The 23,908-nt window shown below is 42.9% G+C and overlaps 1 protein-coding gene and 1 long non-coding RNA gene across 3 annotated transcripts in view; both read right to left on the bottom strand.

Moving 5' to 3' along the window:
• Nucleotides 1–23,908, bottom strand: part of LOC126547851 (vesicle-associated membrane protein-associated protein B-like) — a 37,234-nt gene that overhangs the window by 8,051 nt on the left and 5,275 nt on the right. The window contains exons 2-5 of one of the 2 annotated variants that reach the window (XM_050195878.3): nt 19,605–19,757; nt 18,119–18,222; nt 11,133–11,213; nt 9,986–10,066 (exon numbers count right to left, since the gene is read on the bottom strand). In XM_050195878.3, the coding sequence (XP_050051835.1) occupies nt 9,986–10,066; nt 11,133–11,213; nt 18,119–18,222; nt 19,605–19,757 (419 nt within the window). The remainder of the gene's footprint in view (nt 1–9,985; nt 10,067–11,132; nt 11,214–18,118; nt 18,223–19,604; nt 19,758–23,908) is intronic. The other variant, XM_050195879.2, reaches the window with a different exon arrangement.
• On the bottom strand, nt 128–3,396 carry LOC140213200 (uncharacterized). The gene is made up of 2 exons (XR_011890144.1): nt 2,068–3,396; nt 128–1,981 (listed from the first exon to the last, which is right to left on the bottom strand). It is a non-coding gene; the product is annotated as an uncharacterized lncRNA (long non-coding RNA).

Genomic DNA, 23,908 nt, shown 5'->3' on the forward strand with positions numbered 1-23,908 from the left:
CTTGGTTCTCTAATTACTGTTGTGGCTAAATGGTCACCAAGTATATTACCCTCAATGCCTCTGCGGCCAAAAACCCAGCATAACCCCTTCAGGCGCAAATTAAGAAAAACAGCCAAGAAAATTATAATTCTTTTCAAAAGGAACTTTATTAAACACCCACAAAAGAAAAAAAAGTTTCCTACAATTGTTTTTTTTTTGTTTATACAAAAACTTTTGTTGCATGCACAATTGTGCACATCGCGCCTCAATCATAACCTTCCAGCTTTTGTCTAGGAGGAAGGCTTTACGGTTAGAAACTGCTTCTTTCTGGTAATTTGCTTGTGCAAATAAAACATTTTTTTTTGGAAACAGTTGAGCACTACAAAACAGGATTTCAGATTTTGGTATGAAATTCGTAAAAGCAGTCGTTTGCAGCAGACAAGCAAAGAAAGACTTCACACTTGCGGCAGCAAACTTGGGACCTCGACGTGCATCCGTGGTTCTTGCATTGTTGAGCAAAGTTTGTAGCGACGTGCCTTGGCCAGTGGTTGATGCCATCATATCTTGTGGACTTTGTGGGCATTGGAGTAGTTATGTGCCTTCCAAGAATCACTTGACCTCACAGCACTGCTCGGCCGTCCCCTCTTGGGCCGCTTGCTTTTGGTGATTGCGATGAGACTGAAGGCTACATCCGTTTGGAAGGCCATCGCATCTTTTATGTCCTTCTTGGAGATGCCTTCTTCATTTGCATCACGAATGTACTCTATCCAGCCATTACAAATGTCACGAAGTACGAGATTACACAGACTGACCACTTCTTCGTCTTGGCTTTCAGGGGGTACAAAGACAAAAAAATCTAATTTGTCCACACCCCTCCCCATGAAGCTGCTGTATTGTGAAATGACTTCCGGGCAGTCAATTTCGACAAACTGTTTCTGTGACTCGCTCCACCTTTTCACCTTTGACAACTCTCCGATGCCAATGATTGTTGACACCATGTTCACCGGACCGTTGTCATGCCCCCCCACCTAACTATTACAATATCTCCTTCGCTGACCTTCCTATCGTAGCTACCGCACCCTGTCTGCTTTAGTTCCTTGTCGCTTTTCAAGGGGCATCCGAGGAAACGGTTCGATCGGATGGTGCCACTTCATAAGATTCCAACCTCTCTCAGTTCCCACAAGAGGGGCACAAAGGAAAAATAGTTATCCATGTAAACCCTCATGTTGTGCCCATGTGGAGCATGTTCTACAAGCCATATCACAACAGAACCCCGTAGGCCGAGGTGAGAATGGTTCTCACTTATGCCCATGCCTTTCCCCTGGTAAATTTCCAGGTCGTGGGCCAAGCCATCAGCACTACAGCGAACGAACACTTTAATCCCTTCCGGGTTAGGCTTCCCTTTCACAAATTGCTTCACAACAACCCTTCCCGTAAACGGAATCATTTGATCATCAATGCTTTGAACTGGCAATGGGACAAGCTTGAGACATTGGGTTTGTATTGCACTGATTATTGGTCTTTCCAAAATTTGTCGATGTAGGGTCCCTTGGACTATTAATGTCAGTCACACGGAGCATGGCCCAGAGTTTGAAAAACCGATTGCATTACACCGGGTCAGCAATTGTGGGAACCTTTGTATCCTCTTGTCAATACATCCGTATTCCTGGGTACTTCAGGACTGCCATTCGCATCATTACTCCGAAGAATACCTTCATTTCATCAGCTGTGGTCTGCAGCTCATCTCCCTCTTGTTGCAAAGCATAAATGTTAGTGAACTTGGCTAGCGCGCTGAACATTTCTTCTGTAAAATACTTCAGAAAGTATTTAAGAGGCTCTAGTGGAGCAGTCGCTTCTTGGTGACTGAATGTGTAAAATTCTTGTCAATACATTTCACTTCTGCTTTCTTTTTGCGTTTAGGTTGAGATGGCTGGGGTGGCATGGGCTCGTCCTCGCTGTCCTTGTCAGCAGTACCTGTTGCCGGTCGTTAGCTCTCTTGAGGCTGTGTTAGGGTGGATTACAAAAACAAACAAACCAGAATTAGACAATGAATGGTATTGCTGCAGAATTTGAGAAACAGACACTTACTGTTATTTCTAGTCTCATCCAGCTCATCGCCGGAGAAGCTGCCATCCGACACATTTCCACCAGCAATTTTTAGTAAAAATTGCTCAGCTCATGACGTCGCTACTCTTGAGCAGGAGTGATCTTAGAGACCTACAGGATGCAAAACATGCGCAACGATCAGTACAACACGTATAAGTTGCGCATGCAACCTCCGTATCTTTATAAGGATTGCGGCATTGAGGCGCATTGTGCATGCTTATATATTTGTCTTCTTAACACGACACTCGCTCCAGCTAAGCTAAAGTAAATATCGGCAAACGTCAGAAGCCTAAATGAGCAACTTACAATAAAAATTATTTGCTATTAAAAACTTATGGCAAAATTAAGAGATTTGTAGGGGGTACTCACGTGCTGACCCGTAGAACGCGGAGGCATCCATCTTGAATTATTGTTTGTGCTTGAGCTTCGCCATCCAAAGCGAGATGGCGCTAGGTGTTCACGTACGATGCGTTTACGAAACTGCAGAAGGCACCCAAATTCCCCACGGAGGCTTTCGCTTGCACCGGCGGGTGATTCAAATTTGCGTACACTAACGTAACCACCACCGCTGCAGGGTGGCTACGTTTGATGAGATGCTTACAAAGCACGGATGATTGAACAAAGTTCAGTAAAGACAGGATTTTTATTCTTTCAAAGAGAAATTAAGACTTTGACAACACTTAATAAATCTAAATATTATTCCTTTCTGTAGTTTTATTTCCTTGATATGTCTTACAGCTGACAATAGTGCGTAGGCCTCCGCTGTAAAGATGCTTGTTTCCAGCTGCAAACAGCCAGATTCCGAGAAGGAAGGGCTGACTGCCCTTCCTTCTCATTTCGAAAGGTAACTCAATTACATTTCGAAAGTTAACTGAACAGCATTCAGCATGTTCACCCTCGATACCCATTCGCGACTGGTTTTGGAGGATTCCATAGCACCATGTGGTGTCGCAGGCCTTTTCCATGTTAAGAAAAAGGGATAAGAACAACTGTTTATGGACCAAAGACTCGTGAACATTGGCCTCCATACACGCAAGGTGGTCAGTTGTTGACCGGCCTTCCCTAAATCCACATTGGTATGGATCAAACATTTTGTTTGATTGAAGGTAATGTAGAAGGTGATGATTTATAATTTTTTAAAACATGCAGAGGCAACTTGTTAGCACTATCGAATGATAGCTCGTTACTGAGGTGGGATCTTTAGAAGCGTACGGTGAGGGGCTAGTTGGTATGACATTATGCGAACGAAAAACTGCGCAAAAAAGAACAAGACAGAGAAAGAACCACACGACACAGGCACTCTGCGCCTGTGTCGTGTGGTTCTTTCTCTGTCTTGTTCTTTTTGCGCAGTTTTTCGTTGTTCGCATAGTGGGATCTTTACCTGTTTTAACAGGGATGACAACAGCTTCTTTCCATGAGGATGGAAGATGCCCAGCTACCCAGAGAGTATTAAGGAGGGCAAGTAGTGCGATTTGTGCGTCTTTGTGAAGGTGTTTAATAATTTTGTACATAACTATGTCGGGATCCGGAGCAGAATTCTGACATGCGTTTAATGAAGCTTTCAGCTCAGCAACGTGGAAAGGCCGGTAAAAAGGTTAGTTTTGGCTACATTTACGGTTGGGTGGCTTCCGTTCCTCCATTTGTTTGTATTTCAGGAAAGGTAAGGAATAGTGCATAGAGCTGCCTGTTCCAACTAACGCTTGCACAAATGCCAGGAAATAATGGAGGGCTTTCTATGAACAGCGTCTACTTCACTTATCAAGGGCAACGGATGGATTTGCTGCTACTGCAGTCTTCTCAGCCCGTCCCCTACTTTCCCCTTCTGCACATACGAATAGTGGAAAGAAACCCCTACCAGCTTGCCTTTGCGTCTTCCTTCACCGATATTTAATCTGTTTGAGTGCAATAAGGTTTTCCACATTCGGACATTGACTAAGAATACACCATGCTTTGTTTCTTTTGCACCTGCCTACAGTCCTCGTTCCACAAGGGAACTCGTCCTTTGCAGGAGTTCCCGTTTGTCTTTGGGATGCATTTTTCTGCCGAGTCTCATAAAACCGGTAAAATATGCTACTGCGTCGTCCATGCTGAATTCACTGATAAAACCTGTTCATATATAGCTTGATTCTTTAAAATGATCCCAGTCGACAGATGATAATTTCCACCGAGGAACATTTGGAGGGCATTCGTGTTGCCGTATCAGATTTAGTGTCGCAAGGAAGTGGTCACTTCCAAAGGGATTCTTTTATTGCACTCCATTCTAAATACGGAAAGATGGCCGTAAAGCCAATTGCTCACTCTATTGACGAGCATGAATTATATCAGAAACTGTGATATGTGGGCTCTTATTAAAGAGGCATACAGCAGAGGATACAAGAAAAGTTTCTATTAGCCAGACTCTCGTGTTGTGACGGGAGTCTCCCCAAAGAGTGTCATGAGCACTACACTCTCCGGTGATAATGTATGGTTCCGGGAGCTGGTCAATGGGGCTGTAACGTCTGCTTTGCTGAGCTGATGCTTGGGCGATATGCAAATAGAACAAATGGTTAACTTGTTGAAGAGAATTGCTCGCACAGACACGGACTTGAGAGGCGTCTGAAGGGCCATATGTTGACAAGCGTTGACAAATGCTACCCCAGCAAACTAGGCACCAGTGTCGTCACGGCCTTTGCGAAAAATTGCATATTGCTGGAGAAAATTCACTTGTCTGGAATTTGTGTCTCCTGGACACGGAACACCTTCAGCTGATATCGAAATAATTCAGTTATGTCCAGATTACGGATTAGTCCCCTGGTATTCTAGTGCATTATCTGCATGGCCATTGTAACATTCTAGAAAGTGTGTTCTGTAAGTTAAGGAGAAAATCATTTATATTCATGTGTCCTTGCTTGGACACATGATCTTTTGTTTTTCTTTTTTGGCGCAGTCGAGAGAACCGCGCCACTCTTTCGGCACCTGCAGCTCCGGTATTCATTGATTCCCAGGAGGTGCTGGATGCCTGCCCTTGCAGGTGGTTTGTTCGTCTTTCCAGCCTCGACTGGTGAGTAGAGGTCTTGTGGCCCGACGGCCCAAGAGTCGTCGAGCTCTTTTGCTGGGTGGGTGGAGTCTTTTTACCTACTGCCACCATGGGGGCAGGCACCACACCCGAAGGCTCGCTGTGCATGGGCCGGGGAAGTGGTGGAGACCGATGCAGCGCTGCCCCCCGATGCACCACATCCGCATAAGCTATATTGTGAAAAACTGAGCACCTTTTTCTGGGTTCTTTAAATGAGATATATTCTTTGATTTTCAAGGTAATTATTTCTTCCTCCTTTTTCCATGTTTTGCAGGATCGGGAATATACCAGGTGTTGCCTTTGCAGTTCACACAGTGGGATGTGCCAGTAATGAATTTATCAAGCATGACGCACCAGCGTGAGAGCGAGGGTGCGGAGGAGAAGTTTGACGTCACATGGGGCACTCTCGTCATGAGCGTGCGAAGTGCGATAGCAGCGCCGGCCCCACAGCCGCTCCGGCCGCCTTCGCCGAGTCCATTTTAATCTGTCCGCGACTGTACATAGACACACTTATGCATATATGTTACTGCTCTGGCTGGGAGAGCGGCACTCGCGAGGATAATGGCAAATGGCATTTGGTTTGAAATCTCAGCTCATTCCGCGGTGAGTAGTGTTGTACTTAGCAGACATGATCGTTAGCATGCATTGTATGCACTGTGCTTGTCAGCTCAAAATGGCCAGACCTGGCGAGGGGCCCTTTAAGTCATAGCAACAATAAGTTGGGAGAGCCAGTAGATTATCACTTTCTTGCTACTAAGGTTCCAGGTGCAAAATGCCATCACCAGTGCACACACAAAACTATTCAATCGTAACTAGATCACACAAAGCAGTGCCCATTTACCTACTTTTCATCTGTATTGCTGTGTGATGAATCAAGTACTAATTATAAGCATGTAGTGCAGATCCTTATCAAAACAGCTTTATACATGTAAATCCAATTCTACTTGAGGATTTTAAGGTCAGAGAAACTACCAATTTTGGACATACTCTGCTATCTACACAACTTTTTATGCCCCTCTCCCCCTCTCCATAAATTCTTATAAGATGGCTGTCTTCCGTATCTTACCCACTTGCATCTTGGCTTTTTTGTCTCAACCAACACAGCGTCTTCATCACATTTCAAGCGTTAGAACTGGTCTGGCCTCGTTCTTATTTTGAAAAAATCGTTTTTGATGATTTCTTTTAGTACAAACTTGCTCACCACCTAAAGCTTAAAGGTCATATTCTTTGAACTGTTATTACAAGCGTGTCACTTGCACAGTTTTCCTTGGCAACATTATCTTAGTCAATGCACAGTGAATATAGTGAAGTTTTTGCTCTCTTCCCAGAATTAAAAAACCCAGCTCAAAGTTTATTTCGACATGGTTGCTCAAATCCAGCTCGAATCAAAAGGTGTTCGACTCGTTCCAAACAGAAGACTTCCAGGACATATGTATGTGCAAAGTTGCAGGAGTGCTGGTAGTGCTGTATTGCTGTACAAGGGGACTATTTCAAAGGAGTGTTTGAATGCACATAAATAACTTTCTCCAAAACAGAGCCAGTCTCGTAACTTCTGACACCTCCTTATACATTACGACATCCTTCGGACATTTTTTTCCATCTCACCTCTCTACCGTACTATGCTGCTCTCCCATGCTAACAGACATGCTCCAAGTCCAACCTTATTCACTTCTTTCCATCTTAGCCTGTATGATTTGCTAAATTCCTTTATGAACTCAGCAGAGTGCTATATGTCCTGCTACTCATGCTTCATTGGCATGTTGACACTCATCTTCCTATTGGTTTCAAGCCCTGTTCTACACTCAGCTTGAGCTAAAATTGTTCGTCATTATTTTGTCCCAGACCACATCTTCAGCACGCAAGAATCTGTCACAGGCAGGGAGAATTCCAGGAGGCACAAGAAATTACAAATTGCAGTGAATAAGGGAGAGTCAGGGATGCAGGCAACATTAGCGAAGGAACATTTAAGGCAAGCAACATTGAGAAGATGTTAAAAACAGATACTTGCAGCACATAAAGAAACGAACATCATGCATCAAAACCAAAATGTAAAATTTTGCTTGTCAGAATGCTCCCTGCAGCCACTCACATCACAGTAGCAAGATGACATCATGGGCACAGGATGGAGCCATGCAAGTGTAAACATAAGCCAAAGGAAGCAAGTGTGGTGGCTATCAGTACATGAGATAGGGCTGGTAATAACATTTGGATCTTTGACTGGTGCTCGCAATGCACAGCTGTGGTTCTGGCAGGGACAGGCCAGGTCAGTGCACTGCCAGTGGTACCCCTCCAGCTCTGGACTTGCCGGTCACACACTGCACAGCTTGATAGCATGTCTGAAGGCACAACTCGCCCAGCAAACACTGTTTTTTCACTCCCAGCTTCTTTTCCTGCCTTGAAAACCACACGTTTTTGCGTGGCTGATCACCCTGTCTTGATTGGTGCCGTTGTCTCTCAACGTGTCTTCCCAAGTTACAGAAGAGCAGGCAGATCTCAAGTGTAAACGTTCCCTGCATGGCGTTACTTCTAGCATGGTTACTTATCACATCAAATAGATAAGATTTCAATGTCATGATAGAACTGGGCTACGAGAGATGCCATAGTTAAGTGCGCTGGGATAATTCTGACCACATGGAGTCCTAAAATGTAGACCAAAATTTCAATATATAGGTGATTTTGCTCTCTGTCCCCATTACAATGCAGCTACCATAGCCAGCAATCGAGCCCGATACCTTGTGCCAAGCAAAAATACACTGCCGCCAAGGACTATGTGCCTCAAAACCATAGCTTCTATCCTTAAAAGAACACAACAAAAGAAGTGGTGCTTTCAGCAACTGAAGAAAAAAACAAGAAAGCCCTGCCAAAAAAAAAAAAAGTTGTTATACATGCTAAAGAAGATAGATAAACTTATTTCCAAAATAAGAACCACAATATCAAGCTCCAAATCCACCCCTCCTAGCAAGAAACTACACACATTATAAGACAACCCGTACCAAGGCTATGAGTAACCTATTTAGTGTTAAACCATGTCACTTCAGAAAAGAGCTGCATTGGCCATTAACCAAGAACCATAAGTGGGTTGCAGTTGAAGCAACAGCTTCAATTGGCTTGTGGGAGCCACAAAACTATGACACTAAGTTGGTAAGACAGGATGAAATAAAAGCTTAATTGAAGTAGATGCAGAAGAGAGAAAAAGCACCCATACAAAGCATTCACAGTAGCATGCACTCGGGCATGCAAACTTCAAAATAAAACAACTGCCACAATTAGCAACTGGTCCATTCACATAACTAGTTTATTGTTGAAATCTCCGTAATGCCATTACATGCTGTACAGAAGTTGAAAAGTGAAAAGCTCATTGAGCATATTGCATACAGCCATAATTGGTCATAAAGCTTTCTAAAACTAAAAATCAGACTATTTTGCAAGTACATGAATGCATATACATATTTTATTGCAGCTAACTACTACCTGCAATTTGCTTTTGTAATTTGCTTTATTGACTTTTGGATGGGGTGCTGAACCGAGCCGAAACTGAAAATTGTACTCCGGATGGAACAGTTAGAACTGATTGCAAACCCAAACTGATACTTTTAAAATGTTCTGAACTAAAAGGTTTGGAACGAAAGATTCAAGCATACTTGGCTACATGGTGTAAGAAGACAGTGTCCTTCCTGATCTGAACAAGGTCTACACTGTGGCAGACTTTACCAAGCAGGAATGGTAAAAGAGCTCCGGAGCGTAGCTTCATGGGCCTGTGTTCTTACAAGAGACACTTTGTCAAGAATTTTGCTTCGATCACTGCATCGCTTACCAAGCTCCTGAATGGCCACATGATTTCTCTGCATGGATGTCACTATGCAAGGATGTCACTATGCAACAATACATTCACTATGTCAACTCGCCTCCTTACCGCATTGTTGAAGCCTATAGCGACACTAGCAATGTTGGCCTTAAAGCAGTCCTCGTGCAACATAATTTAGGTCTCTCTCAACATACTTTTGCTGTGATGTGCAAAGCCCCATAAATTTGGCTGCATAAATTGCATGTTTTGTTGTCCGAGTTGCCGGAGCCCCTCTTCTAGATGACCTACAAACCAAAACTACCCTAGTTGAAAACTCCTGAATTGTAGCTGTGTCTGGTGTTCTCCAATACTTGTCATGTACAGTAGCACAGTAACTTTCCTTTAGTGTCCTAGCATGGCACTCACTTTTTAAAAGATTAACAGCAAAAGTGGAACATTAACCAACAATTTTAATACATATGAACTTTAACACACGCCACATCTATCCGACTGCAGCACTCGAAGGCAACATATTGACAGATGCTGAACAGGAATAGGAAAATAAGACAGGATGAAGTTTGATGCCCAGAAAGAAATTAGCTCCGTGATCAAGTGCATAAAAATTCTGTATGTGAAAGCTTCTTTCCACAACAAGAAATTATCAAGGGCCAGATTGATTGATAATGCTTATAGTAGTACACAAAAAGCTTCACTAATGTGGTCTGGATGTTTTCCTCCCAAAGACTACCTACAGCTCCGAACTCTAGTTGTGATGCAAGTAAACAAAAGATTAGATGAGAACAAGCAATTGTACACTCCAACACATCAAAGAAATCAAATGGAATTTAAATGTGGCATTAAAAAGGCACACCTATTCGCCAATAGGCTTTCCACGAAGAGCACAAACAAATGGAAGCAAGCAAGACTAGCCGCAGACCACATGCTCACAAAATGTGCAGCCTGGACTGAGGCTCCAATGAAGTGCGTGAGGAGCACGTGTACACACTGCAATGGTCAAAGAAGGCAAGGGAGGGCAGAGAAGGGGCACCTATGAAACTCACCTTGGGGGATTTGGGGGCACACTCTCCCTTAGGGGCAGCTCCCTTCTCGTCCCCATGGGACGTGCTCACGTCTAGGTTATTCTATGGGAAAAGGGGGAAAACATTTCGGCCGCGGGGCACACACAGTGACCCAGTATAGGCTGACCCACAAGGCTTTAGAGGCAGGAGGAGGGAAGACAAACACACCTACACAGAGCCATGCACACACACTGACGCCAGTTAGTTGTAGGTCTACAACAGAACCACAAACATGTTCCAGTTTCCTACCACAAACTTTTTGACCAAGATATAAAACAATTTTGAAACGAGCGCATATGAGCTAGCACACACAAATTCACAGTGCCAAGTGGGCCAATGCCTGAAAGAAAGTAATCCACAAAAGATGCAATAGAACAAGTGGAATGACAGTCAGTTTCAAAGAAAACTATAATGCAAATAAGATGTACTTTTTTCGGTGTTCAGATTTAATGAACAAAACTGCATCTCTAAGTATTATATTGAAGATGGCCTTCAAGATATCTAATGTGCCAGGGAAAATAAATAATAAATTAATTCGGTAACCTGTGGTTTTTTTAATGTGCATCAAAATCTAAATGCGCAAGCATTCTAGTGACTCATTGATTGAAATGCAGCTACCACATCCGGGACTGGAATCTGCAACTTTACATTCAAAAGCAGAATGCCATAGCCTCTACACCACAGCAGCAGGTGCGTATCAATAGAACAGAATCTTTGTTTCCATGAAGACAAAGGTCTCCGAGACTGCAAAGGCAACGCACAAATATAAGCAAGGACCAAAATTTAGCTTTCAACATATATGGCATCCTGCACGATTATATGCCGACGATGGCACAACTGTGTGACTACGGATATTTTAAGCATGACGAGAACACACGACATATTGAAATAAACATAAGCTCTATATAGAATAATGCGCACTGTTTGGCCAGCAACACAAATGTATCAGTTTATTGTCCACATCTGTCTTCAGTTTTTGCAAATGTACAGAACAGCCATGAACTGCAGGAATACACTCCTTGCTTCAAATAGTTTCCTATGCAACACACTTTACAGACAAAATACCCAGTTACTGAAATACAAATGAGCAAAAAGGAAGTAAAAGTTTGCAGGTGCAGCTTAAACTCACCTGAGGAGTAGCCTCAGTTGGCATTTCGAAGACACACCTCAACTTTGAGTCCATGAGGCTTTCAGGGTTGGCATCTCTCCACTGAAATGAAACCACTAATGTAATGAGCAATATAAGCTGTTTAGAGCAGTTAAAATACTCTTTGCTCTTTAGTGCTTTGCTCATTAAACACACACACATACATGCACACATACATACACAGACAAAAGAATGTAATTGGCATTTTAGCTGCAGCTGCATTATCCCAGACAGTAGCCTCAACACTCATCACCGCACTATTTGCAGTGCATATCCTACTCACTGTCAAGAAAACTTGCATGTATCAAGAATGAATAATAAGAAAACTGTACAAGTTTGACTCATCAGAAGATGCACACAGATGTGAGGAACAAATAAAGTTTCATGATAACTATACAGGTAAGCCTAGCGACAGGCTTGGCGAGCTAATCCTGGTGAAATAGATGATGAAACAAAGAGAAGAAAAAGTACTCGCACAAGCGCATGTGAAACAAACTAACGTGCAATATTAAGATCTAGGCTATTGTGGGCACCAGAAATGAAAAAAGTAGGAAGTGACACCGTGGCAGCAGCAATAAACAAAACATACATCAACATGTGGCCACCACAGCTGGAAATAGAATCTGCGACCTTATGCTCAGCAGCAAACAACCACTGTCAATGAGGTACCACATTTACTACTTATGGTGAATTTCAATGGCAGTGTCAGCACAACTTTTTCTGCTCATTTGGAGCAAGTGTGTTCGAATGACAGAGTGAGGGCGCAAGTTGAATATTACAATGAGAGATTGAAAGCAGACTTCAAACCATGACCATGGAGCTGTCAAAGTGGTAGAGTGGACTACAACTCTACGTGACGCATTTCCTTCATGCAGGCTTTTTCGTACTTTTACTACTCGCCGTGCTTGGTGGCAATGTGGTAGTTGTGGCTTTCATGGTAATGGTGGACACCTGGACAACTTGTCGTGACATGCAACATTGCTTTTGCTGCTCGATAGTGACAGCTGAGACTTGGATTTCTCAAGTTCTGATATGTGCAACTAATTGGACATAGACAGCGACGTTGAAGCCGCTGATTACAAGCACGCATTCAACAGTATGTGTCACCAGCACCAGCAGCAAAGTGGATGACCACATGCAGGGCAGGTTAAATCACGATCTAGTAGAGCACTTTCGCTATCACACTTGGCTCTGATAGCAGGAATTTTGTTTCAATCGCAGATTAGGAGGCATTGTTTAACGCCTGACAGAGGCACTTGCTCGTGGAATTGATCAGCTGCTCTGATATGCCACTGGAATTGACCATTAGTGGCTTAGTGCTATCAAAGTACATGTATAACGAAATCCATATAGTTGAAAGTTAAATGTGCTTGTGACATGTGGCACAGTTCCTAAAGCAGGTAGCTTCCAGAGGTGTGTTGATTTGTTCAGATAGTTGAACCCACTTCTAACAATATTCAAGTGCCAAAAAAACATGTTATAACCAATAATTGTTGCAACACGGCTGCAAGAAGAAAACAAAGAGGTGAAAGACACCAAGGCATTTAGACAGAAAGGAGTACAGTTGAACCCACTTAAAGCTTTACCGGTGTTAACAATACTCAGATGCAACAATGAGCGGCCGCAGCACTGTGAACATGTATGGGCATTCCATGGTAAAATAATCACTTACTATACAATGTTCCCATGCCATATTATTGGTTACAACTAGCGGTGCGCGAATATTCGAACCTTCGAATATTTGATTCAATATACCCACAAATGTGGCTGTCGTCAATTCTTTATGTCAGCTTTGCCGCAGTACAGCCAAGTTATGCGGCGAAGCATATAAAAAGTAAAAAGGTGCTGTCATGGGCCCCTGCTAGTTCTTACGGCTACCCGACACTATCTGCTCAAGTACCCTGGATGTGCTTTGTCCGCCTGGCTTTAGAATAAGCAAGTAAAATTTAAACACCAAGGAGCCCAGATATGTACACTAAAACAAAAGCTTCAGAAAAGGCTTCTTGCACATCAGTGCTGTTGAAAGACTTGATAAGCTCATCAACCAGCAGTAATTTACACTACCACAAGCACAGGTTGCGAGATTTGGGGCCAAGAAGAAGATCAATGCGATTGGTCGTGTAAGCATGTTGCCCAGTGTTGGCTTGGCTTGCAAAGAGATACCTACCGATACCAGACACTAGTGTGTCGAGTGAGCAGCCTTTCTTTCGGTGTGTTAAGGATTTGAGACATGCAAGAGGGTATCCCTGCTACCCTGACATGTTTAGTAGCTAGTCTACCTCCAGGACAACATTAAATAACTGCAGTTATGACACTTTCAAGCAAAAGCGTTGCACCTGAGAATTTTTTTGACCACGAAGTATCATTTTTCTGCACGTTATTTGGATTGCAATAAAAAAGCTTTGTTTTTTCGTACCTCTGGTTGGTGAAAGAAATTGAATTTTTACTAACTAAATAGTAGTAGTATTAAAAAAATATTTGATTTATCTTGCACTTCGTTTTTATTATTAAAACTTACGAATTAATTGAACTGAGTTGAATTCTGGGGTTTTATGTGCCAAAACCACGATTTAATTATGAGGCACACCATAGTGGGGGACTCCAGATTAATTTTGACCACCAGGGGATCTTTATTTGCCCCCAATGAACGGGACAAGGGCATTTTTGCGTTTTGTCCCCATCATAATTGGGCTGCCGCAGCCAGGATTTGATCCCACAACCTCGTAATTTGGAAATTGAAAATTTGGTATTCGCAAACCTTTAATTGCATCAATTAAATCTGGCTACTGGTGTCTCCACTCTGAGGAAAAAGATTACAAAATCCTGGAAAATAAAAAATCATGACCCATTCCGCTAATGTGAAGGTGGATGACCAGTGAAGCTGTTTAGCATACAACACAGAGGTGACACAGAATTTTGAACAAAGGTACGAACACATTTATTGTCTTAATCGGTGGTGATCGCGACTATTGCTATGCACACACACATTCTCATATCACCTCTATTATTATATCAATTCCATCATATTCATGTATAGTCAAGACTCCCGAGAGCAACACACCTACAAAGAGGAATGGCAGGAACAGAGACGAGAATGCAATCGGCGCTGGCGGGCGGTAAACAACACCGATGAAGATTGTGCACAAAACGCCAAGCGCATGTGAGACGTCACTCTTCGTAGGCGCGTTGCTCCTCAAGAATCTGGGCTATACGCGGCCTCCCCATTACAATGACAGCGAAGTGAAATTCAGAACGGAGAATGGTAACTTGTCTTTCTGGTTCTCCATATACATTCGTGTGGACAACGGGACCACCACCCCGAGGAGCAGGAGGAATGTAGACACGCGCAACACTTCAGCAGCACACTTGAAACACCGATATAGAGAGGGCAGTGTGAACGGAGACATGGCCGACGCAGGTTGCCTTTTTGGGCTAAGATCTGATCGTAGCGTCTGTTCATACCGTTGTGCCCGAGACCTCTTTAGGTCCCAGGTGCGACAAGGGTAGTTCAAGGGTGCATTACAGGGCGTGTTACAGGGCCCGGAGCTCACTACTCAGAGTCCACAAGGGTATGTGCCATTGCACTTCGACCCTTCCTGCACAATCCCCAGGATTGGCCCGCATTTTTGTTGACACAGAACGAAAGTACACGGAACCCGGCATGCCGGACACCTTCGTCCTCAGATACACGAGTAGACTGCGCTGACAGTGCCAATGGGCATCACCAAGAGCGGCTGTGTAGCGCAGTATACTGATGGCAGCTAGCAGATGACCATAATAATCAAGTTTGTTTCATTTCTTCTCATGGGTCAAAGCTGCAGTAAAGATTGAGGAGCGATTGCAACGTGTCTACAGGTTTTTTTTTTTTTTTTACGCCCGTATTATTACAATCATTTGATTGTGATACTACACAGCGTTGCAATTTTTGACTTCTTCCATTTATAAGTATGTTATGCCTAGTTTCGTTTCTTCCCCATGTTTTCCGATACTCTTACTGCCAACCACGTGTACTATTATTCCATGGTTTTAAAACCTACTCAGGATTTCTCTTCAGTACAAATCAGATTACATCTCTTTATTTTCAGCAACTTCGATCTCTATGCTTGATTGTTCAAGCTTGATGAGCCGTTTGATTTACTAGTAATATCTCAGGAAGCGAGGCTTGAATTTGTCAACATGATACACATAAATTTGGTGCCGAGCGGGGAGAGGCGTATATAATTTTTGCCCGTGGCAGCAAAACACCTTTAACTCTGACGGTCAATGCCCCAAATGTACGGTGCCCCGAATAAGTCCCAAGTGGTCAATGCCGTATACTTACGGCACTATCTGTATGTTTGAAAAACGTGCCAATTTTAACAGTGGAGCTGTTCTGAGTTGAGCCTTCGCAGTCTGGCATCCGGTGTCACACAAGGGGGCAAATTCCAGAACTCACCGCCAGAGGGCGTGACGAAGGTAAGAATGAGTCCGCTCCCATCCCGTCGGAATGGGAGCGTACCAATCGGGGCATGCGCCAGGGGAGGGGAAGGAGAGAGTTATAGGAGCAGGTGTTTCGCCGGCGCGTGCCCTTTCGCCCCATGGATTGATTCCGCTCGGTGTGAACTGCAGCTCGCACGAGAATGGCAGCACTCACGTCAAGCAAATCCTGAGCTTCGAGAGTGTGAAGCGGGAGCGGAGTGAAGCTGCTATCGCTGAGGATCGAGAAGGGGAAGCGCAAGCCAAGTGTCAGTGGAGACAAGCCAACCCCCCTTTCAAGAGAAGGCAACGCAAGTCAAGCACTAGCAGAGGCAAGCTAAACCCCAACTTCGAGAGTAGGAGGCTGAACAGAGACGACGCAGAGAGATTCCTCTTATGGAGGGTGCCAATGGACGGTACAAAAGAATTTTTCGACCGTGAGCGCAGCCACAGCTGCAAGGTGTGCGACAGACTGTGGTTTGATCACAACCTCACGCAACTGAAGAGTGTGTGCAATACGGAACCGAAGCTTGTATCTAGCAAAACGACAACGAGACAAAAGACTTTCATAAAAATCGTGCTAAACACGAGTTCAAACTTGAGAAAACGACCACCAGTTTCGCTGTTTTGACAGCTTTTACTGCATGAAACTGGCTGTACTTTTTCAACTATTTGTTGCCCAGCAAGTGCTGCCACCCTGTGTGGATACAATGAGTTTTGTTTTTGCTCTGTAGTCTCTTGGTTTTCATTCCACGGCTTTTTTATGTTGGTATTTCAGTGAGTGCTCGGCACTCGTGCATTCGCATGTGCGACGGCACGCAGCGATTACTTTTGGTTTTATCTCGCGGGCTGTTTCTATTTGCTGCGTGCCTAAAAATTTCTGTTTCTTTGGTTTCTAATCTCTCAAAGGGTCACCGCTAGATGCTCACTCGTCTGTTGCTCATAGGCATGCGAGTACATCTGTTACAGTGCCAGCTTGATTACAGGCGGGCACTGGTATATACAAATGATGCTGCCATGCCTGCATTTCTTTTCTCGAGATCCAGCTTGCAAAAACTCATTGACCCCTTGTTGGCGACGGAACGAAAGATTACTGCAAGTTTTCGACTCTTTAGGTTTTTCTGACAAGTGCACAACCATGGAATTTTCTAGCATGTGCTCACATACATGGTTCAATTACAATATGGCCGTGCATACTGGTTGCTCTGCTGCAAGCGAGTCCAGAGGTGGTCCCAGCAATGAGGACTATTGCCCAAGTGCCAAACCAGAATATATCTATTTCAGTGTATCTACTTTTTTATTCTTATTATAAGTATTTATGGAAGCCTATCTGTATTCATGAATAAGCAATGCATGCTTACCTAATTAAACTTTTTTTTTGTTACTTTACGGTCACTCTAAAAAAACTGCAGTAATATTTTTTTCTAAATAGGTCAGCCTAAAAATAAATCTGCAATAAAAAAATTCGACCATGGGAGGTCGCATTAGAAAAAAAAAAAACCGGCCCTGAAAGGGTTAAATGCTCCTCCTCTTGCAGACTTTGATCACCCGTCGACCTCGTGTCGTGGTGATACGAGACACGGGAAAAACAAATTACATACACGCACTCTGCAATGCTGTGAATACACGCCCGTATGACCGGTATTATTGTGCAGGATAGGCACATTAACTTGCAGACTGTAGTCCGACCAAACCAAGCAACCGGCCAAAGAGCACACATCATCGACAAACTTGTTGAACACTCAGTGGGCCACACAGGTTCTGTACTCCGCTACTTCGGCCGTAAGTCTAGCTCACGAGTCTGATCTCATGCTCAATCACCAATAAGGTCTACAATCGAATGCAAACAGCTGCCCATGATGGCTTGTCCCCAGACACTTCTAAAGCCCCTCAAACTACTTAGCCACTCCGGCAGCCGTCAGACTACTTAGGCCATTAGGCGTCACTTCAGTGGGAGTTGGCAACCATAGTTGCAGTTTCATGCTAATTGACATGGTGACAACTTGGTTCATAGCCACCATGTTTGAGGCATTGCACACACGGTTTGTGCCCAAATCATTGTGCAGCGTCCAAAATGTTATTGCTGTCATACATTAGTGCTAGGGGTAGGTGGCAGTGCCACAGGAATCATTTCAGCCCAAAAAGTAAGGCGTCTGAAAAATCGGTTGGTGACAGTATTTGCTATTTTGCTACTTGAGTATATATTTTGAGGCATGTGCAAACAAAGATTTGTTTCGCAATAACGAATAAAGTGTCGGATTCCACATATTCAATTTTGTTATGCACGAGAATACTCCATTAAAATAAAGTATGACCAACCAAATTTTACATTTACTTCATTAATCCAAACATTCGTTAATCCATGTTTGTTATATTAAGGTTCAACAGTACTAAAGCTCTAAGCATTCAATAACCTCTGCATTTTTTAAATAACATGAACTGTTACACACAAAATGTGTGGAGAAAATATCTTAAAAAGACAAGCACATCAGAATGAAACATGTTTCACGCACCACAGTATCCTGATTAACATCACCATCCGGAGCAATCATGGTCTGGACCATAAACTTGTGCTTGTTCTTTTCCGTTGGGTCATACTCAAATGGCTGGAGCATGACTGCAAGTCCAGGTGGCAAACAAGTATTAGGACAACCTAATAGTTTCAAAGGCAAATAATAGCCTGCAATTGTCACATTCATCATGTATATACTTATTACATTAGAGCAAAGGCCGTTGCAACCAATAAACAACCAAGCAATGGCTAAATATACACATAAATGCATGATCCTAATCAAATAACACGCGAGACTAACTACTCATTCTACCTTGCACCATCACTGAACAAAATGAGGGAGCATATGTGAGAATGTAAAGAAAGGTCTATATAGACTCCACAGCTACTGTACCATAATTCCTTCCAGTAAAGGCACAAAAAGACACCTTGTTAATAAGGGGATCAAGCAAGTAGACAACCTTTAATTCACTGTGTGCTCAACAAGTGCGCAAGATGTCAGATTGGCAGAAAGAAAACACACACTAAAGGACAGGATTAAATGGGAACATTTAAGCACATACGGGTTTCAGATATTCCCTTATTCAACAATGCTGGAGATGACTCAAAACCAAAACCAGCAATGGCTAAGGGTCAATTTAAAGATTACGCAGAAAGTATGTAATGTTATATAAGCTGGCAAAGGAATTCATTATTGTTACCTAAACTGTACAAACATACATGCACTACCCATCATTCTCATGGTGGTAAAACGACAAGATCACAGATTTGATTCAAGGCAGCCACACTTCGGTGGGGTAAAATGCAAGAATGCTTCTGTATCTAAGTTTAGGCACAAGTTAAAGAATTCCAGCTGGTCAAAATTAGTCAGCAGCCCTTAACTACATCTCTCATATCCCCAGTGTTACTTTGGGATGTCAAGCCCCACGTATCAACCCATAAAGTTCCATACCAAAATTACTAGAGGGATATTCCAGTTGAGATTAAAAGGAAGAAATAAAGTTCGGTACGTCATGATTGCGTAGAGTTGATAACCAGTGGTCTACAATAGAAGCAATGGGTGCCAAGAGATGGGATGCGCAGACTAGGATGGCAGAGGATTAGGTGGGGTAACGATATGAAATCTACAGGTATACGCTGATGTTGGCTGATGCAAAATAGTGATAAGGATAGTGCAGGCAGAGGCCTTTGTCCTGCAGTGGACATGACTTAGGCTGATGATGACAGCGATTCATGAAAAAGAGCAGACTTGTTAAAGTTTTTAGATTGACTGATCTCTAAGATTCATTGGAAAATTTTTAATACTGTCCTAATGCATCAGCTCCTATCTGAGCAACTAAATGCATGCTCTTTAAAATATGGGTTCAACATTGCAATGACATTGAAATAATAAAATGAATTTTGTGGGAACAGAGGAATTAAACATGACATACTGTTACAAATAAAGGCTCTTAAGGCAAACCAGAAAATTAATACAGGACACCTACCAGCCACTTGGACGGCTTGCTTGGGTTCAAGGATTCCACTGTTGGGCCGTACACAATAGCGCTTCGGTGCCGTTGTTTTCACTTTGAAGCAGATTCGCTTGTCTGTTGGGTTGGACAACTTTAGGTGAGAAGTAACCACGTCATTGAAAGGGCCTGTGCATTATGTAACAAGCATGGGAAAAAGAAAAGGACACATTAGGCAATGTTTTACTGAGTGGAGCAGCAACTTGTAAACCAACAACCAGATAGCTAAGCAGAATAATGCTATTCGTTAATGCGTTCGGATACACACATAATAATGCGTTCGGAAACACAGGCGTACAGTTTTGACAAGACTAAACTGCAAGAACTTGTTTCATTTTTTAATACAAGACTCATGCAAAATTTTTCAGCTATAAAATTGCACCATTATTCAGACCTGGGTCAAGGATTTGTAATAATTATTTTTTGCTTATCCATTGTTCCTGCCTTTTGTCAGTGGCTCACAACCATTGCAGCACTGTTTTCATTGGGTTAACCAATTGGCACAATAAATATGACGACTTATGGAGTTCAATGGCACAAATGCTACTATGGCCATACAGCGCCAAAGCAGTGATGACTGGTCAGCTCAAGGTAATGGTAGTAAGCAAATGATCCGTGTATATGGAAATAAACATGCTGGTGTATAGTGCTACAATAAAAAGAGGAAAGGAGTATTACAGATGTTTATAAAACCGTTGCTGGACATGAAATGTATATTTCTGATGGTTAAAATCCCTACAATGATGGTGACAAAGGAGCATTTATTTGCACTTACGGCAAGGGTCGTGAGGTACAGTGCCAAGTGAAATATTTCAATCGTCACCGTTTAACACTCAATTCAATTATGAAATGAACAGTGATGATCACACAGACTGCAGATGGGCATATCAGCTGCGAGGGGGACGTAAGAGTGTGTTCCATAAGTGTGTTCTATTCTCAAGCAGCTGAAGATCACTTCATGTCTCTGGCAGAAACAAGTGTATGCAGAGCTTATTTATGGTTGCATAGTGTGGAGCTCATTATTGACTAAGGGATTCCGTTCCTTCTGCCAGCGCATTTGCAAATTGTTGTGAACCAGTGTTTGAAAGTCTCAGTATGGAACATAAGGTGTATACTGTAGGTAATAACATAGTGTATAAGGTAATAGAGATGATCCAGCTATAGCATAAGCTTCCTCATTCACAGCTATACCACGATGGCGAGGGACCCAACAGATAGTTATGTGAAGTTTCCGATTGTATGCTGTAGACATTTTACAAAGGAGTTTAGCAGAGGATTACAGTGCGTTTTACATGTGCATTACGCTTGCACAATGATTATGGAGTCACTGAACACAACTGATATGGGTATGCATATCTTGTATCTGTTTCACAGCCATGCTTATAGTGTATTCCTCAACTGTAAGTATACTTGAGTGAACATTTAACCTACTGGCATCAGAGAACTCTGGTCCTGCTGCAGCAGCAAAAATCCCCGTTTTTAGTTTTTGACGAGTGTGTAAAATTCTGTGGAGTTGTATTTGTGTTTTAGGGACATAAAATGCTTCGAAATTCTTGCTTTTGGTGCATGGTTAGCTTTGAGTAACTGATGTGTCGCACTATACGAGAGAAATGTTCCACGACAGTGTGAGCCGTCCCATGTCGTCCGAGTAATGCACAATAAACAATGAGGGGAGGGGGGTGCAGTTATGACATGCAAAGAATTTTCAAAATATGAACCCAGCCTCATGTCAAAATTAGATTTTCGAGACTCACTCATGTCAGCAGTTCTCAACACACTGCTAAATCGATAAGGTTGCATTATGCAACATCAGAGCTTAGTATCACCACCACAAAGTAAATTGCATAGCTCCATAGCCATCATGTGCACAGTATCAGAGGCAGTACCAAAGGAAAACAATGTATGCAGCACAGGCCACATTCTTAAACAATCAATGCCTACTGTTTCCTTATATGTTATAATGAATAATCTTCATTCAGATAGAGATGGCTTATTGGCTTGTTTTGTGCTTGGGGAAGGATACAAACTGGCTGGAGTAACACAACACAAAAGGCCCTTATTTCACTCTCTAAGCCACCACAAGTAAACACAGATATGCATGAAACTTCAAATATATTCCAGTACTTTATAAAGACCACAAGGGCTTATTCTCGCAAGCCAAGCACGGCCAAAATGCTGATACTGATAGAGAACATGACTATAGCCTTCATGCCCACTTCACCCCAAATGCATCGTTGCATACGCAATATTTTGTGCATTAATGAAAATACTGCACGGATTGTCGCCTTGTCTCACCTTGACCCCAGAGAGAATGAGGAAATGTCCATTTTAAAATCACAGCCCGCCCAAGCCTAGGGAGACTCGTCTAGAAGCATTTGCACCATGGAAGACATTTAAGCAAATCCTTTTGGCCTTTGACAACTGTGTGTTGATTGCTAACATGATGCATTCATTGTTACGAATTGTAACTTTACAACAGCACCGAGTCATCAGTACACACACAACAGAAGGGATCTGATACAGTGTCAGATTTACAGCCTGCTTCCGTTGAGTCATCTGCCATCATACAAATATGTCAGCTCTGAAATTTGAGCAGTTGAAACTGCATCCTGCGAAATTTAATACATTCTTTCAGTAGAAGAGGAACAAGAAAGTAACTGGGGATGTGGCAAAAAAAAAAGGGTAAAAAATTAGAAACAAGTCTAAGTGACAAGCAAAATGTCAATTTATGGGGTCTATGAAGAAACTCAAATATCAGTGGTTAAGGAGATATGAAAAAGATAGCCCCAATTGGTTAGCCATGCCAAACCACTGGTGGCTATGTTTATTGATTTTTATCTACATATCAAGCACAGAAAAGATCTTTTCAATCACTATTTCATTTAAACTGGTCACAACATAAAAGCATCACATGCATCCAGTGAAGCCAAAAATCACTGCCCCTTCCAGTCCGTGAAGATGGTTGAACAGCAAAGCTGTTTACAGAGTTACACCGAGTGTTACACCATGCAAGTCAAACTTTGCAAGCAGTCCATATAGATCTTTTGTTTCACCATTCTTTTCCCTCATTTTGTGCGTTTCACCGCCAACTCTCGCTGGTGCTCACGGTAGGCAGCTTCTTCCTCAGGAGTACGCACTACTCATGATTTTTCCATAATTGTAGCTGGGATGGAATGCGCGGAACCACTAATCCAAAGCCCTGTATATCGGGCGCAAGACCCACCACTAGAGATGCAGGCGCGGCAATCATTTTGATGATCGGTTGGATTGGTTTGACAATTGACGTGGCTGCCGGCACTTCTTGCTGGTGCAAGAAATGCCAGCGGCCATGCGCTCCTAGTATCGTGTTTCAATCGCTGGGCACTGTTCAGGGGCCACAAACTGCCAGCATAACAGTTTCTGTCACGGCAGGGTGGAATCAATTGCCAAGAAGTTCGATGCCAATCTTGCTCGATCGCCGAAAATGCATTGTGTGACAACCGTATAAGATTCGCATATAAAATAGCATTCTCACAGAGGTAAACAGGTCACTCCAATCCCTTTCCCCCTGTTGAGCTCTTTTCCTCTGCCACATGGCCCCTTTGTTTAGCGAAGTCCAACAACGACGGCACAGGGTCTGCATAAACAGCTTTGCTCTAAAACTTCATGCCAATAAAAGAGAAAATATTGTACCTCTCAGGTAGACTGGTGTAAATGGCTATTTTCGCCAATTTGGGCGGAGAAAATGTAACAATTATATTCCTTTTTTCTTCCACACTGTCAGTGGTCCTAGCCACAATCCACCTACATTATCACCAGGATCAGCCGATTGTGAGTGGTAGCTAATAAAAGAATAGAATTAAAAGAAATGCTCACTTTATACCAGCCCTGCTGGCTCAATAGCGCTCAAATTTTTAACACAGAGATGGCAGGTAGACTGTTTAATAACACATTTGGGTGTGCCACTTGCCATTTTGTCCAGATTGAATTGAGACAACCGCAGCACTTTTGGATCGAAAACCATCTCCAGACGGAGATGCAACTTTGCACCGACTAGTGGCAGCCAGAAAACAAACCTTAAACATAGCACTGAATGTAAACCTAACCCTCTGCTAACCAAAAACACTGTCGCGATCCAGTTTAGTAGCATTGCAAGTGGTGTACTACTAGGCTTGACAATAGGTTGAACGTGCTTTGTATCAACATCCAATTTATAAGTCAGAAGGATCTCAAACTCAACAATAACCAGCACATAGCAAATAAAATTTCAATATCTGTAATCAACTTTTTTGTAATTATGA

Source organism: Dermacentor andersoni, chromosome 1 (assembly GCF_023375885.2).
Source record: "Dermacentor andersoni chromosome 1, qqDerAnde1_hic_scaffold, whole genome shotgun sequence".
In the NCBI taxonomy this organism is placed as follows: domain Eukaryota; kingdom Metazoa; phylum Arthropoda; class Arachnida; order Ixodida; family Ixodidae; genus Dermacentor; species Dermacentor andersoni.